This window comes from Lates calcarifer, linkage group LG17 (assembly GCF_001640805.2).
Source record: "Lates calcarifer isolate ASB-BC8 linkage group LG17, TLL_Latcal_v3, whole genome shotgun sequence".
In the NCBI taxonomy this organism is placed as follows: domain Eukaryota; kingdom Metazoa; phylum Chordata; class Actinopteri; family Centropomidae; genus Lates; species Lates calcarifer.
The window spans coordinates 26,912,490-26,926,737 of record NC_066849.1 but is presented as its reverse complement, the minus strand read 5'-3'; the positions used below and the strand labels follow the sequence as shown (position 1 = coordinate 26,926,737).

At 43.8% G+C, this 14,248-nt stretch overlaps 1 protein-coding gene across 6 annotated transcripts in view; it reads left to right on the top strand.

The window, feature by feature from the left end:
- The window catches only part of rab3b (RAB3B, member RAS oncogene family), a 35,105-nt gene extending 21,191 nt beyond the window's left edge, over window positions 1–13,914 (top strand). For all 6 annotated transcript variants that reach the window (XM_051077454.1, XM_051077456.1, XM_018676616.2 and 3 more), the window contains 4 exons: window positions 2,736–2,960; window positions 7,888–8,006; window positions 8,096–8,220; window positions 9,817–13,914. In XM_051077454.1, coding sequence (XP_050933411.1) covers window positions 2,736–2,960; window positions 7,888–8,006; window positions 8,096–8,220; window positions 9,817–10,001 — 654 coding nt within the window. In that variant the 3' untranslated portion in view covers window positions 10,002–13,914. The remainder of the gene's footprint in view (window positions 1–2,735; window positions 2,961–7,887; window positions 8,007–8,095; window positions 8,221–9,816) is intronic.
- Window positions 13,915–14,248: the final 334 nt, after the last annotated feature.

The following is a 14,248-nucleotide window of genomic DNA, read 5'->3' as shown; positions in this document are numbered from 1 at the left end:
TGTAATAATGTATGTAAAGTAAATGCATGATGAGGTGTGTGTGTGTGTGTGTTCCTGTGACCTCAGACTGTGAACTGACATTTGCAGCAGCAGAGTCGGTGACTCTGATTTATCACCATATTGATTCATGTGAAATGAACCTTTATCGTTTGTGTTGGATCCAGTTAAAGACAGTAACAGTTTGTACCTGCAGCTGCTTCACTCTCACTGGCTTCAGTTCAGTTCATCAACTCCACAACTCGCCATGTGAATGTTAATGTGTTAATGTGTAACACTGGAGATCCTGGCTGCTGTCCATGTGCTTTTCAGGCACGTCTGTGTTATTTAGTCTGATATATCATATATACTCTGTTTAGCTTTACAAACTGGAAACAGATGATTGTAGCTTTTGGCTGGAGATGTTATAAATACTTTAATAAACCAAATGATTAATACAGAAAATAATCAGCAGGTTGCAGCGTTAGTGCTTGGTGTCATTGTCCAGATGTCTCTGAAGCTTTTGGAGCTGTCCACAGTTTCATGCTGCAGTCCCTCTCTTTTAGCTCTGTTTTTAGTCTCCACCACCTCCAGAGAGAAATCTCTGTCTCTGTAGCTGCTGAATGCTGCTCTATATTCACCAGCTGCTCTCTGACTGTCTGCTGTTTGCAGCTGAGCAGGTAGAGGACAGAGGCTTTATCAGTTTGTTTGATGGATCTTTCTGAGAAAGATCCAGATAGAAAATGTGCTGTGAAACAGAAACTAGAAGCTAAAAGAGGCTAAAAATCTCCAGACACTGTGATAGTTTTCTGTTCAACGGCTTCAAAGTGAAACTCTGACGTTGCAGAGATGTTCAGTTTTTCACAGTTTGTACTTTTCCATTGTGCTTTCACTCTCAACAAGCTGCTGCTTTTTGTCAGTGTGCTCCATTCTGACAGGTTCCCATTGTGAATGTGCTAAAAGAAAAATCAAAACATAGTTAAGATTAGTGGGACAGAGACACAGGCTCTGTCTCATCAACAATAGATAAGATGACAAGTGTTGAATAGGAAGCAGCAGCAGCAGAGTGACAGATCTGCAGCAGACTGTAGTCCATTTGAATTTATAAACTACAGAATCAGGAGAAATATTCTCTCTTGGCATTAAGAAGAAACTCAGTTATTTTCCACCAAATGGTCTGAAATGAATCACTCCATAACAGTGCACACAGATCCACAGATCAGGAGTGTCAGTTCCCCACAGCTAGAATTATAATTTCAGATGTATTTTGTAGTCGTTTCTTTCCTCCCCCGGTCCCTGACGGAGTGGATGAGTCTCCACTGACACAGCCATCCATGCTAGATTGAACCCAGCAGGATCTTCAGCTCTGACTCATCTGCTGCTCACATTCATCCAGTCTTCACACACTAACCCTCCTCTCTGATCCCCACCTGTCTGCAAGGTCGAGCAGATGCAGCTCCAGCTCCTTTTTTTTTTTTAAACTTCATTTGATTTGACAGGTGAAGTCTAACAGGAAATGTTTGTTTGCGCTGTGTCTTTGCTTAACACACCGTGGATTTGTCGGCTGTTTGTGCTGAATCATATTTGGCTGCAGCTCATCGTCACAGTCGGGTGAAAACTTCTGAAATGTCAGGAACAAAGAGCAGCAGATTTGCGCAGTTTTTTCAGTTCAAATGACACAGTTTAATCCCAGCAAGAAGTCAGAGAATTTTCTCAGTTAAACCGCTAACACATGGCTGTTAACAGTTTGGGGTTATAGCAGGTCATGGTTCAACAAACAGGAAAAACATAGACGATCTTCTCTTTTTACATACATTTTACTTTACGTCATATTTAACACTGCATTCATTCTGTTTTGTTAATCCACATGGAAAGCACATTTAGTTTAACTGATAGATAACCACAAAACACAAACGACTGAGACTTAAAGACTGAAAGAGTCCCAGGAATCAGTCCTTGTCTCAGGAACACCAGCTTTTGTTGTCTTATCCTCGATTGATGATCAGTTGTAGAATCTTTTTATTAGAATATTATGAATTGTCAACTCTAAATCTAATGTCTGCAGAGCTTCCTGTCTGTTAAGCGACATGTAGCCGTAGAAATTATGACGGGAACAAAGGAGGTGATGTAATATGATGAGCAAGAGAGTCCATGTCAGGAGGAGGTTGTGGTCGGACTTTCACCCAGTAGTTGTTGTTTCTTTAAATTTCCACAACCACCATCTTTTCCGGAACCCTTCCACAACATTAACCATATGGTCAATGCTGGAACAGGTGACCTACGTGGTTGTCGAGGTTGGAGGAGCTGTTGTTCCTGGCAGGTGTCTTCCAGCCCCATCAAGCTCTAACCGTCCGATGGTTGTTGCAGACTGTACGAGGCCTGAGAGACAAAACCCAGGGCAAAGAACGTTCCCATAGCTCATGAAACTTTAAGTACATGATGACCGTCAACCTACAATACACGTCTGTTTCTGCATTTTAAAGTCGTGTCTCAGTGGTGTGGCTCGGTAGCAGCGTCAGTCTGATCACCTGTTGGAAGGATTGTGATGAAATGTGGTTCAGGTGTTCATGTTCCCCTGAGGACGACCTGTAAGAACTTTGGTGGTCCAACACTTGAAACTTTAAAACTGTAAAGGTGAGGTGGATTAAACAGAGATTTTGGATGTGTCCACCTCTTCTCCAGTATAGATTACACCCTTGTTATGATGGATTATCATGTCGCTGACTTTCTTTTCTTCTCTCATCAAACCCAACGTCCAGATGGCGAAGGCAGACCAGCGTTTCGGCCAGCGGGACGGCTCGGACCAGAACTTCGACTACATGTTCAAGCTGCTGATCATCGGCAACAGCAGCGTCGGGAAAACGTCCTTCCTGTTCCGCTACGCCGACGACTCCTTCAGCAACTCCTTTGTCAGCACCGTGGGCATCGACTTCAAGGTGAAGACGGTGTATCGCAACGACAAGAGGATCAAGCTGCAGATCTGGGTGAGGACGGATGGGTCTATGTAGGCCTCATAGTTACACTGTAACACCGAACCTCTCTGTAATAACTGTAATAACTGTGAACAGTGAATTGAGAATGATTTCAGACTCTTCTGAGATCTGCTGTTTTGAGGGTAACCTGTTAGCAAAATGCTAGTGGAAACCAATGGAAGCAGGATTAGCAGGACTATCTGACTGAAACTTAATATAGCATAATATAAAATACTATAAGATAAGGTGTTGTAACATATAGAGATATGGTGACTGCAACAAAACATACTGTAACATAATATACTGCTAATACACATAGTTCAATATTTATGGGGATGTACTTTATTGTAACACATTCTAACATTTGGTAATATGTAGTATTTTAAGTCAACATCAGGTAATATAAAACATTGTAACATAACATTATAGCAATATAATTACACTTAACATTTTGTAACGCAGTGATATGGCTGTAACATACTGTAAGATGATGTATCTTTATAGTAATGTAATTTAGTGTAACGTATTGTAACATAACATACGGTTGAATAATTATTCTGTAGCACGTGTGGTGATGGCTGTAAAGTAACATAATGAACAGAACAGTGTTGCAGTGTAACATGATGTTCTGCTCTCAGCCGACGACGAGCTGCTGGGAGGAGAAAGAAAAGACAGACACACAGACTTCTGGGCTACAGCTTGTATCATCAGTGGTGATGTTGTTGCCATGGCAGCAGCTCTTCACGCTCACTCACTCTCTCGCCAACACACACACACACAGAGACACACACACACACACACACTGAGACACACATGCTAACATCGCTGTCTTCAGTGGCAATTAAAGAGACCTCTTGGGGCGAAGAGGTTGAGACCCGGCAGGGGACAGAGGAGCCTGGAGGGGTGTGTGTGTGTGTGTGTGTGTGTGTGTGTGTGTGTGTGTGTGTGTGTGTGTGTGTGTGTGTTTGTATGGGTGTGGGGTTGGGGGGTGGGGGGTGGGGGGGGGGGGTGGGGGGGGGGCAGTTTCATAAGTAGAGCTAATCAGAGCCGATTGATTCAAACTGAAAGCACAGTGATGAGTAAAAATAGACACAACACACACACACATTAACAATGACACAAATGTATGTAAGAGCTGAATTAAACAGGCTCCATGTTTGCTGCACTGAATGCTAATTTTATCAGCCCTTAGCTTAGTCATAGGCCTGCTATTAAAGCAACTGTCTACAAGAAATTAGGATTCTTAATGAGACAATCTTTGTTTTATCAGTGTTCGAATGAGAGGGCTTTGCTGTCCAGATCAGCAGGAGACGCTCATTAATCTTAGAATGTGAACAGAGAAGCTTCAGATAAATGTTTAAACTGCTGTATGGTAGTGTGGTGGCCCTGAGGGCTCAGTGCACTCAAATTTAAAACCAGAAACCAAAAAAAACAAACAAACCAAATCCTGTGTATGTATCAGAACACGTGAGCATCAGAACTTGACCATGGAGCAAAAGAGGAAGGCTGGTCTGATGAATCAGCTTTTTCTTATCCATCATGTGGACCAGCCCGGATGTATTCACATTGTTTACGTGGGGAAGAGAAGGCAGCAGGTTGCACCATGGGAAGAAGGCGAGCCGGCCAAGACTGTCAGAGGCTCTGGGTGATGAGAGACCTTGGCCCTGCCATTCATGTTGACGTTACTTCAACACCATCTACCTGAACATAGTTACACCCCTTCATGGCGACGGTATTCCCTGATGGTGGTGGCCTCTCTAGCACGACAGTGTTCCCTGCAACACTGCAAATATCACCCAGTGATGGTTTGAGGAACAGGGCCTCCAAATTCCCCAGATCTCCGTCCCAACAAGCATCTGTTGGGTGTGATGGAAAACAAGTCTGATCCATGGAGGCCCCACCTCACAACTTGGAGGACTTTAAAGGATCTGCTGCAAACGTCCTGGTGTCACAGGACCCCTGTTTTGGCAGCTCGAGTGTGGATGTAACGTCCACAGACTTTTGGCCATGTGCAGTGACGTCTTCCTCTGGAAATCAAACACACATTTTTCTCTGCTTTCAACTGAGAGGAATCGGCCGCTGCCTGAGGCTCTTATCACCCTCCATGATTAATGTCTGTGGCTGCTGTGGCTCTCTCACACACACACACACACACACACATATATAATCATTCTCCACATCAAATCTCAATTAATTAAATGCGAATGAGCACTCGCTGTATCCCTGAGGAAAAAAGAAAGAGAAAACCAGGGATTGTTGAATGAGTGCAGAGGAAGCAAAGCACAAAAGAGCTAAATTTAGAAAAATGACTGCACCCAGACCAGCTGTAGCGGTATGAGGATGGAGGAGGATGGCGGCTGAACGATGTGGGAGTCGTCGTGGACGGGCGTGAAAGTCACATTGAGGCTCAGCTGCGTTGTTGCGGTGGAGCGGCAGCGGTCTGAGCCGGCGGCGGCTGCAGATTGATCTCTGCTTCAGATAAGATGGTTCAGAGTCTTTGAGGAGATGAGTCGGGCTGTTTGAGACATTCACACCCTGACGGCAGCAGAAGACTTGAGAACTGATAAGCTGCACAAAATCCAAAATACCTAATGTTTGCCTTTGCTTCTTTATCTGCAGACAGCTGACACACAGTGTTTGAACAAACATCTGTTCTATTCATCTAATAAAGGGTTGTTAAATTACTTATTTGACACGTAGCAAATACATCGATACTAAACATATCAGTAAAATATCCCCACAGATATTGGAGCACAACATCCACTTGTAGTGACTACAGCATTATGAAACTGCTCACCTCAGAGCCAGCCTGTTCATTTACATTTAGCTAACACCACCATCTTTCCCCAAAGAGCTTTAATTGCCTTAACCACAGATGGGACTATGGATGTGGACCCTGGACTCTGGTGACAGAGTTCTGCGTCCTCCCTTGACACCCAAACGGCTTCCTGATGATTCTATCATTAATAAATGTCATTATTGCCTCTGAACCTAATCCAGCCAGCCTAGAAGATCACTGTTAACATGAATGGAGTATTTCTACGTCTACCTTGCCATAATCTTCACACTAAACAGGACTGTGTTTGAATTCCCACTTACTGTGTTTACATGCCTTTTATTTACTGTGTGATAATACACACACTCACAACTGGCGTCACAGCCATTAAGCTTTGCCTTTTTACTGAATAAGAGGGTACTACTACTACTACTACTACTACATACCCTGTGATAAAGTGTGGGATGCTGGTGAACAGAGGGTTTGAGGGTTGGACATGGTTTTATGAAATCTATGTTAATGATACTGAAAATGAGTCCATCCATCCATTTTGTTCCATTTATCTGGGGTTGGGTCCTGGATAAGCAGAATGTTCCAGACAGCAACATTTTCCAGCTCCTCCTGGGGGATCTTGAGGTGTTCCCAGGCCAGATGGTTTATGCAATCCCTCCAGAGAGTTCTGGGTCTACCCTTGGTTTTCTCCCGGTTGGACGTTCCCAGAAAACCTCCAAAGGAAGGCACCCCGGAGGATCCTAATCAGATGGCTTCCTTTGACGCAAAGAAGCAGCAGCTCTACTCGGAGTTCCTCACCCTGTGTTTATAACTGAGCCCGGTCACCTTAAGGAGAAGGTTTTGGCTGCATGTAACTACGATCTGATTCCTCGAGTCACTACCCAAAGCTCATGACCATAGATTGACTGATAAATCAAGAGCTTTGCCTTTCGGCTTCACCAACGTCCAACGTCCCAGAGAGTCTTAAACCCCTTAATTTTGTTTAGCAACTCTTTCCCAGTCCAGAGGGAACAACCCACTGTTTTCTGGAGAATCATGTCCTCAGAGTCGGAGGTGCTGACCCCCATTCCAACATCTTGACACTCGGCTGCAAACTGCCCCAGTCCACGCGTCCTCCAATTTTTTTTTTATGTTGTTTTCACAATCAGCAATGAAGAGAAAACACACAAAACCCAAACTGATCAATGACAGTTTTTGTAATTGCAGTGTAGGCACACAAAAGCATTTGCTACAAAGTGTGTTGTCTTTTTACAGCTCTATGAAGGACTCTTAGATAGACAGAGTTGAAGCAATCAGTTTCAGTTCAATGCTGTTTCACCTGAAGCTTTTAATCATCTTGTAAATGCCCTCCCAGATTTATCTCATGGCTTCTTTTGAGGGTCAGGGACCAAAGGGTTAAACTAAATATCACAGTTTTAGAAACCAGTTAGATGTAGAGAGCAGAGAAAGAACGCGGAGTCGACTAATGAACAGACCACCGACTGATGGTGGATGGTGACAGGGTGAAAGGTGGTAAAGTGTAGATTCGGTTTGTGTGAACGTTGGTGTGAAGTCACAGCTTCTCACACGTCGCTGTGTGTTATGATGAGGTGAGAACAGGTGTGTGTTGGATGGATGATGTGGTGTTCCTTGTTTCATGTGTCTTTCACCAGGATTATTATCTTGAAATGTAAAAGAAAACTGATGCTTCAGTAGATGGATAGATCGGCCATTTTCTGCACACATGGTCGTAATCTGACCTGCTGTTTGTTATTTCAGTGCTTGCGTCTCTGTGGAAACGGCAGTAGAGGTGTTTGCCAAATCAAACAGTCTGGATTTTAAACATGCCAGAACAGGCGCAGCGGTGTTAGCCTAGCTTAGCATGTTGGTATAAGGGCTTATTCCCACTCACTCTATAAACAGAATACAGTGTCCAGCAGTTTATACACAGAATATGTGACGACCATCTGATGCAGTGCGGCCGTCCAACCACCAGAAAACCAAAATCAACCCGTGTCAGCTGGGATTTGAACTTGTCCAACGACTCTTAGAGCTTGTTACTCCCTGTCTTGATATTAAAAACTCGAGTACTGACAGTTTCATAAAGTTAAATTCTGAGTTCAGTTCCTGAGTTGAAGCTGTTTGTGATTGGCTGTTTGCTTTTGTTCTCAGGACACGGCAGGTCAGGAGCGATACCGCACCATCACCACGGCCTACTACCGCGGCGCCATGGGCTTCATCCTCATGTACGACATCACCAACGAGGAGTCCTTCAACGCCGTCCAGGACTGGTACGTGATTGGACGGGAGCTTGTATTTAACTTCAGAGACACAGCTGATGATTCAGTGTATGTTGCTGCCTCTCTCTCTGTGTGTGTAGGGCCACTCAGATTAAGACATACTCATGGGATAACGCCCAGGTGATCATGGTGGGCAACAAATGCGACATGGACGAGGAGAGAGTCGTACCTCCAGAGAAAGGAAAACACCTCGCCGACCAGTTAGGTGAGACGCTGCTGCACGAGTACTGCTACAATCTCTCTGGCCTGGGTTTCATCTGGTAAATAAATACTACAGAGAATACTCTAAAGCTCAGCTTACAGGTGATTAATAGCAGGAAACACTCTTCATCTCAGGTTTCAGATGCTAACAGAGCTCTAACACTTACCACGCTTCTAATGGAGTCTTCATGTTACCGTTTGGATTCATTTCAAGGCAGTGATGGTAAAAGCAAGTACAAGCAGAGAGACACTGAACTCAAGAAAAATCTTGACTGCGTGTAACCGCTTTAGGAGAGAAGTCAACTACAAATCCCAGAGTGCATTGCTGTAAAGAAACATCCAGTGTTTGGACAACTGGATGAACACATTTTGAAAATTCAGCTGGTTCAACTTTGATCTCCCTGACAGTCCACAGTTCACAGCTCTGGATGGAGCTGAGGCTCATGGGTATTGTAGTCTATAGTAGTACACACACTGATGAGCCAAAACATGACCAGTCACAGATGAAGAGTAATGGATTGTACCAGAGGGTGGGGACAGACGATCTTCATGGTTGGAGGATTTGTTGGTAAAAGCACAGAAGTACAGAATCAAAATATACATTAAGTACCAACAGTAAAAGTACTCGTTACTCAGAGAAACCCGCTCCAAACTAATGTACTAATGCAGCTGGTCCTTGAGTACATGTACTAAACCCTTTTCACTGTCATGGTAACGTGACTTTGCATTAAGCAGAAAATGTCTTCACCTCAGGGTGTGTGTACTGAGGAATACCCAAATACTTTAAGTGCAGTGTTTATTGCCCAGGGCCAATTCATTACGAACGCACAATACTGGTTTTAGCTCCACAGCTGGAGGCAGTTTCTTCACTTTAACCAGACTTGAATAAATGTACACACCTCAGGCTGCACACAGAGGAGAGTTTGTCCTGGCAGTAACTTTCACATCAGGTCAGACACACACAAGGGTTTTGTGTCGCAGCTACAGCTCTACTTTCAGATGTTGGGGTCAGTTGTTGTGTGGTATCACGTCATCTGGACGGACATCTGGAGGCTGAAAAAGTCTTACCAGGATTTAGACATTTGTCAAGTGGGAGGAAGAGTCTGAAGGCGGCAGACACACCCTGAGATTCTCAAATAAACGAAGCCACACCCAAGTTACGCCTTTAAAGGAGAGAGATGTGAGTGTTGGTTTCTGTATCTGTAAATAAAGTAGTGTTCACATGTGACACTTTACAACAGATCTGAGTCATGACCTGCTAAAAATCTGTTTTTAATATTTAATTTAAATATTTCTACAGGTCTGAAAAGGTAAAACTATTCACTATCGTTTTGTTTTAGGAGAAATATGTTATGTCTTACTCTGCTGCTGCTCTGCTCAGTTGGATTAAGGTGCATACAGCCCACTAACCACTAAGGTGTTGAGCCGAGACAGACAAGACATTACAAAAGTTGAGATACAGTCCAACTCAACAGAACCAGAAGGAAGGAAAGAAGAAAAATAAAGAAACTAAAAGGTTGCTCAGAGAGAACAGACCTCCACCGAGGCCACAGGTGAAATCATAACCTCTTTTCTTTAACCCTCCTGTTTCCTCCTGCAGGGTTCGAGTACTACGAGGCGAGTGCTAAGGAGAACATCAACGTGCGGCAGGTGTTCGAGCGCCTGGTGGACATCATCTGCGTGAAGATGTCGGAGCGCGTGGACGTGGAGGCGCCGGTGGCTCCCGGCACCAAGACCACCAGACTGACCGACAAGCCCGCCCAGCTACCTCAGAAGTGCTGCTGATCGTCCGTCGCCTGCCGTCCCTCTGATGTCGCCTCGTCCCCCAAAACCCCCGAATCCCTCCCCCAACTCCCTCCCCTCCCCTCGAGAAAAAGAAAAAAACAGATTAACTATTGTAACATTCCTCAACACATTCTCTCCGCTTCAGTCCATGTTTGTGAGCAGTCAATAATCACTACGCCTACTGCAGTTTCTGCTAACTAACACTGATATAGCCAGTTTCATTCCCTCCCCGTCCCCAAGTATCTGAGGATGGCCCTCACACAGACGGAGGAGTGAGGGCAGCAGTCAACTCCAAACAGAATCTCATTTGGTGTGTTTGAAACGCTCGTAGATCTGCTGTTTGTTACATTTAAATGAGACGAGATGTCGAATGAGGAGGAGAACGAAGGTCTGGTCGCAGCAGAGTTCATCCACGCCTCCTCAGTAACAGGCTGATAGAAGAGTTTACAAACCTCTGCAACTGATGAATTCTGTGCTAACCAGTGGAGAACTGTTGGTACCTGTCAGTCACAGTGGTTGGGAGTTTGCTAACCGCCAGCTGGTAGAGTAGGCAGCTCGGTCAGTAACAGGACCACAGGTTTGTACATTTTATTGGTCTTATAACTGTCTGGTAACAGGTACCATACTGTGGGGCAGCTGAAAGCTGGGATGAATCTTGGTGCCAAAGAGTGCGAAACACCAGGAAGCAGGTCTGTGGTTAAAGGAAATTAAACATTAAGTACACAGTATTTTTAATCCACACACGTCCAACTCTGTGCAGTAACACAGCCGTCACTCAACACCATCACACTTTGTACAAAGTGCTCTCCTCTGTAGTCGCCGTTAAAGTTGTTTTCTAGCTCAGTGGTGTGATGTTGTTTGAAGTAACGTAGCTAACGTTTGTGTCTCTGTTTTGTTTTGTTATTAATGAGAGAGGAGCAGTGGCACATGGAGTCTGTCGGGTTGAGGTGTGCGATGACGTGAGCGCTCACAAGTCGTAAACATGAGAATCAATCCTTTGTTGTGAAATCTGCAGCTCTCTGCTTCCTGTAAAGGTCAGTATTGTCAGGACAGTTCGCTGTTGGTCAACGGGTTAAACTGAAATAACCAAAAAGCTCTGTGGTTCTAGATGCTGGTGTGACCGGGCCTTAAAGCTGGAGTCAGACCTCTGATAAGATACAAACGTCTCCTAGTAGATGAAGGTGCTATGGTACTTTATGGCCCCACGTCAAACAGCTGTTAGTTTGTCCAACTTCCTGTTGGGAACATTTGAGCATCATATCTAAGGCGGTGGGATTGTTTCCAAGAACTCTGGGTCACGTACCTACGTTTAAAGGAGTAAAGAGGATTGTTCTGGTTCTGGTGAGATCTGACGATGTGTACTGAGATGTTGCTGCTGTGTGCTGCTCGTTCTGTCCAGACAAAGTCACCTGAAAGACACAGTAAAAAAAAAAACAGGTGATTATATGACTGACTCTGATCTTGGTTGCACGGCTAATGTCTTTGTTTCAAACACGCCAAATCCAAAGTGTGCTGGAGTTGACTGTGAAGCAGGGTCCGCCGGTTAGCACAGCACTGCCTCTCCTCAAAGTGTAGCACAACGACAAACTCGCAACACCACAGCTGCTCATGTTCACAAGTTTACAGGTCGCAGTCGTTCACACCGAGTCATCTGCCGAAACATCAGCTAGGCTGCTTCTCAGATAGCTAGTAAGAGTTAGGACCACTCTAATACAATATGCCTATAGCCCACTAACTGTTACTGGCCTTACTTAGTGCTGTTTTTGGCTTGAAAGACGCTTTAGGGCTACACCACCAATGCACAACTCCCAGGCAGGGCTGCAGACAAATCAAGACTGAACAGGAGGGGGTCGAGTCCTAAACCAACACAGGTCTAAAAACCAGTCTGACTTGGTATGATGAAGAGTTTGTAACAACAGAAAGTCTAAAGGAGAGTCCCTCCTGTTAGTTACACAAATCAACACATGTTCTGGAACAGTAACAACAGCATAAACTAATACAACCAGGGAAACACACAAACTGATGGACCAAGTCTTTATAAGACCCGAAGCTAAATCTGACCCAACCGGTAACAGATCTGAAGTCATGGAAGTTTATTAATGACAAACTGAACAAATTCAAGTCTGCAGATCCAGATGGAGGAGCACAGTCCTCGTTTCCTGTGGCCTCGTTTTCCAATCACACGTTCCTCCATCTGCTCTGTCAGAGTCTGTGTCGTTGAAAAGGCTCTCGTCTATATCTGGCTGATGAGCTTGTCTGTGTTTCACAGTTCGTGTCATGATGTGGGGCAGGCTGAGGTAGAAGAAGCAGCCTGATCTGATGCTGCCCTGCTCCCAGGTCACTTTAAATGTCTGGTACGATCAGGTGCTTCTCATCTGCTGAGGCAGCTGCATTATCTTCATGATGTTTCAGACGAAGTATATCTGACAGGAAGTGTGCCAGCTGCTGAGTTAATGAGCTCCTGTCACAGAGATGATAACTGAGATCAGAGCTTCTGTTTCATACATGTCCTCGTGTGGAGAGAGTAAGTCTCAGCGTGCAGACTGCTGCCTTCACAGAGCTGTGAGGTCTCCACACAGCTGAGAAAAACCTCCTTTAAACAAAGAGGATCTGCTGTTTGCTGAGGGACTGAGAGTTAATGCAGCTAACGACCTTTATGACCCCACATGTAATTAATGTAAGAGGAGCAGCAGAGTGGGAGGTTTCAGAACTACAGGTTGTTTAATGACTAAGACTTTGATGACATTAGACCTCATTTAGATGAATAACGCAGTAAAGAGGGCGACTGCCCCCGGGGCACTTACACCTGCGATGTTTAGGTTTGTGGTGAGTTGATAAATTATAACTGTATTATCAGCTGTAACTGTCTGACCCTGACTCACATTATCACAGACTCATTGTCAGTGCTGCTCCAGGCCGGGAGGTGTGCATGCACATTCTCAGTCTGTGCTTTTGTCATTAACAAGCTTCCATATAAAGTTTGCTGGTGTTTCCCTGGAGAAAATAACAAACTAGGCTTAATAAGAGAGATCAACTAATCAGGTCCAAGACCCAGATCAGACCCTGTAGACTGCCAGAGACTTGATCCCAGACTGCCGCCGAGCGCTGCAGCCCTGCTTCATGGTGGCTTATAGCTTTTGCACTGGCCGACACAATCCGACGCCGTTCTGAGGGTGTTTTCTACTCACACATGCACATGTGAGCAGAGCTGACGAGTGAAGAGCACAGGTTCTCTCCTTCCCCCTTTAGCAGGTGTAGTCACGTAGCCGTCATGTTCGCAGTGTTTCCTACATGAATGTGTGGATGTGTGTGTGTGTGTGTGGATGTGTGTGTGTGATATTATTGTTGCATATGGTTATCATGATATTTATTGCGTGTTCAGTTGTGAGGGTTTTTGTGTTTGTGTACGGTATCTTCGACGGAAGTGTGATATTTTGATAATGTCATGTCAGCTGAGATACAGTACGTGTGTGTATATGAAAGACTTCAAGAAAAAGGGAAGACGTGGAGAAAAAAATTGTGCATTTATTATTAAATATTACGAAGATAGAAAAAAACAATATCCTGCCAAATTGTTATATAGCTACCACAGCGCACGTTTTGTGTGTGACTCCCCACCATGTGTCTTCATATTGATAAAAAACATACAATAATATTGACATTGTCTTCATATGATTATTTTTTAAGTGAATTTGTAAATGATAGAATTAGAAATTATAATGGTGTTAAGTATGAATTTATTTTTATGCTGTGTATACCATGGACAAATTATATAGAGAGTTTATGTAAACTTGTTGTCTTACAGTTCACTCCTGTTCGGGGGAGAAGCACAAAGTGATTGTACAAAATATTGTGAATGTTTGTATATTATAGATGCAATTTAGTAAATAAAAATCACAATCTTTAATCATAACATCGCTCTGACTTTGTCTCTCTCTGTGACCTCCTTTTCTTCTACCACTAGTACAACTATTTAAAAAAAAGCTGATTAAAAAATATTGAATATAGTGTACATGGATCCTCTGTCGCTGTTTAAATAAATAAATCAATCAATTCATGTTTTGATTCTGAGTTGATTAACTGAACATCCATCAAAGTAAAAGCTGGAAAGAACTGATTTTTCTGTCTTTAAGATTCTGTTTTAATTAATGTATTTATTTCTGTGTATTCCTATATGTGATCACATTAAACCAAGCCTGTGCCACTGGATTTACAGTATTTATTTTTATTTTTTTATTCATTAGTTT